General features: G+C 42.0%; 1 protein-coding gene across 1 annotated transcript; it reads right to left on the reverse strand.

The window, feature by feature from the left end:
- Positions 1 to 447: 447 nt before the first annotated feature.
- On the reverse strand, positions 448 to 1,215 carry LOC122643555 (receptor protein-tyrosine kinase CEPR2-like). Its single transcript, XM_043837168.1, has 3 exons — positions 1,152 to 1,215; positions 909 to 1,024; positions 448 to 801 (listed from the first exon to the last, which is right to left on the reverse strand). Exons 1-3 carry the CDS (start codon positions 1,213 to 1,215, stop codon positions 448 to 450), a joined length of 534 nt encoding a protein of 177 aa, XP_043693103.1.
- Positions 1,216 to 1,501: the final 286 nt, after the last annotated feature.

Raw genomic sequence — 1,501 nt, forward strand, 5'->3', positions numbered from 1 at the left:
AGATATATTTTATAAATTCAAAATTCAAAATTCAAAATTCAAAATTCAAAATTCAAAATTCAAAATTCAAAATTCAAGTCAATACATGTTTCCTCAAATCTGATCATCATCTAGGAATGGTGATTGCTTGAATTAGGTCGTTCTTTCCCTCCTTGATGATGTTGATTAGAACCACTTGCCTGAGGGTCAGAAGTACCGTGCCGCCGCCACCGGACAAAGGGCGATACGCATTGAATGAAGCAAGCATTCCCAAGTGGCCGGCCCTCCGACGTGCCACCACCCCCACCAATGCTTGAACCAAACTGCTGGCTAAGCAAGAGAGCCATAGGGGTTGGGAAATTCATGAAATGTAGTCCACTGAACATAGATTCTCTATACATATTAGTGTTACTCATAGAAGGGAATGTCCATATGGGATCACCACCACTCATTCCTTGGTTGTTACGGTTAGTAACCATCCAAGTTGTTTCTGTAGATAGAAAAGGCCTCCAGATGCTGCAAATCCCCAAACCCAGAAGGGAGTTCTCCTGTGAAATAGTTTTCATATAATTGGAAGACCACCAAATTCTTCAGATTACCGATCTCAGCAGGAATTTCTCCAGACATCTGGTTCTTAGAAATGTCAAATTCACGCAGAAGTGTGAGCTTTGCAAGCTCAGGTGGGATATCTTCAGTGAAATTGTTCATAAAGAGCTCGATCTTGTTGAGACGCTGCAAATTTGAAATCGCTGTTGGGATCTCACCTGAGAGACTGTTGGTAGACGAATCTAATGTTTCAAGGGCTTTAAGTCCAAAAATGGACTGTGGAATCAACCCCCTCAAATTAACCCCAGCCAAATAAAGCCATGTCAAGTGCTTCAAATTTCCCAAACTTCTAGGAATTTCACCCTCATCGAAGTCATTCTAACCAAGGCCCTGCGAAACCAATTTGGGAATCCACCAGAGAAATAGTTAAAAGACAAATCAAGAATCTCCAAGCTTCTCAATGCTGAAAGATCTGGTGGGGTATCCTTCAGATTATTTCCTGTGAGATTGAGAACTCGAAGATTGGTGCAGTTAATCAACTCAAAAGGAAGTTCACCAGAAATCGAATTTGATGGAAGAACAAGGGAATTCAGACTTTGGATGGAGGAGCCATTCGATGGTTTCACCGTCGGATTTGTGACCGAGCTCTCGAGTGAGTTGAAAAACAGGAGCGGCGCAAGTTGTCGGCATGCGAATGCGACGTCCTTGGCCGTCGACCTTAATGTGTCGATCCTTGGCCGTCGACCGTAGTGTGTCGATCAGAGATTTGGGGAAGATGAGTTGCAGGGTTTTTTTTTTCTTCATGCAAAGTCATTTTGGTCATTTTATCATATCCAGGACAGAATGATCCATTAAAGTTAAAAAAGCGAGATCCATTATGTTATGACGTTTCTGTCTAACAGCAAGGATTATAGTGATACTTAGTTTAGAAAACAAAGGGCACGTTGCATTAGTGAAAGTTCAAAGGGCAACCATA

The sequence above is a fragment of the Telopea speciosissima genome, chromosome 10, assembly GCF_018873765.1.
Source record: "Telopea speciosissima isolate NSW1024214 ecotype Mountain lineage chromosome 10, Tspe_v1, whole genome shotgun sequence".
Classification (NCBI taxonomy): Eukaryota; Viridiplantae; Streptophyta; class Magnoliopsida; order Proteales; family Proteaceae; genus Telopea; species Telopea speciosissima.

Coding starts and splice junctions, on each gene's coding strand:
- LOC122643555 (XM_043837168.1), bottom strand. CDS start 1,215: ATGCCGACAACTTGCGCCGCTCCTGTTTTTCAACTCACTCGAGAGCTC. Junction 1,025..1,151: donor GCTCGGTCACAAATCCGACG/GTGAAACCATCG, acceptor TCAATCTCACAG/GAAATAATCTGAAGGATACC. Junction 802..908: donor ATTGGTTTCGCAGGGCCTTG/GTTAGAATGACT, acceptor TTGATTCCACAG/TCCATTTTTGGACTTAAAGC.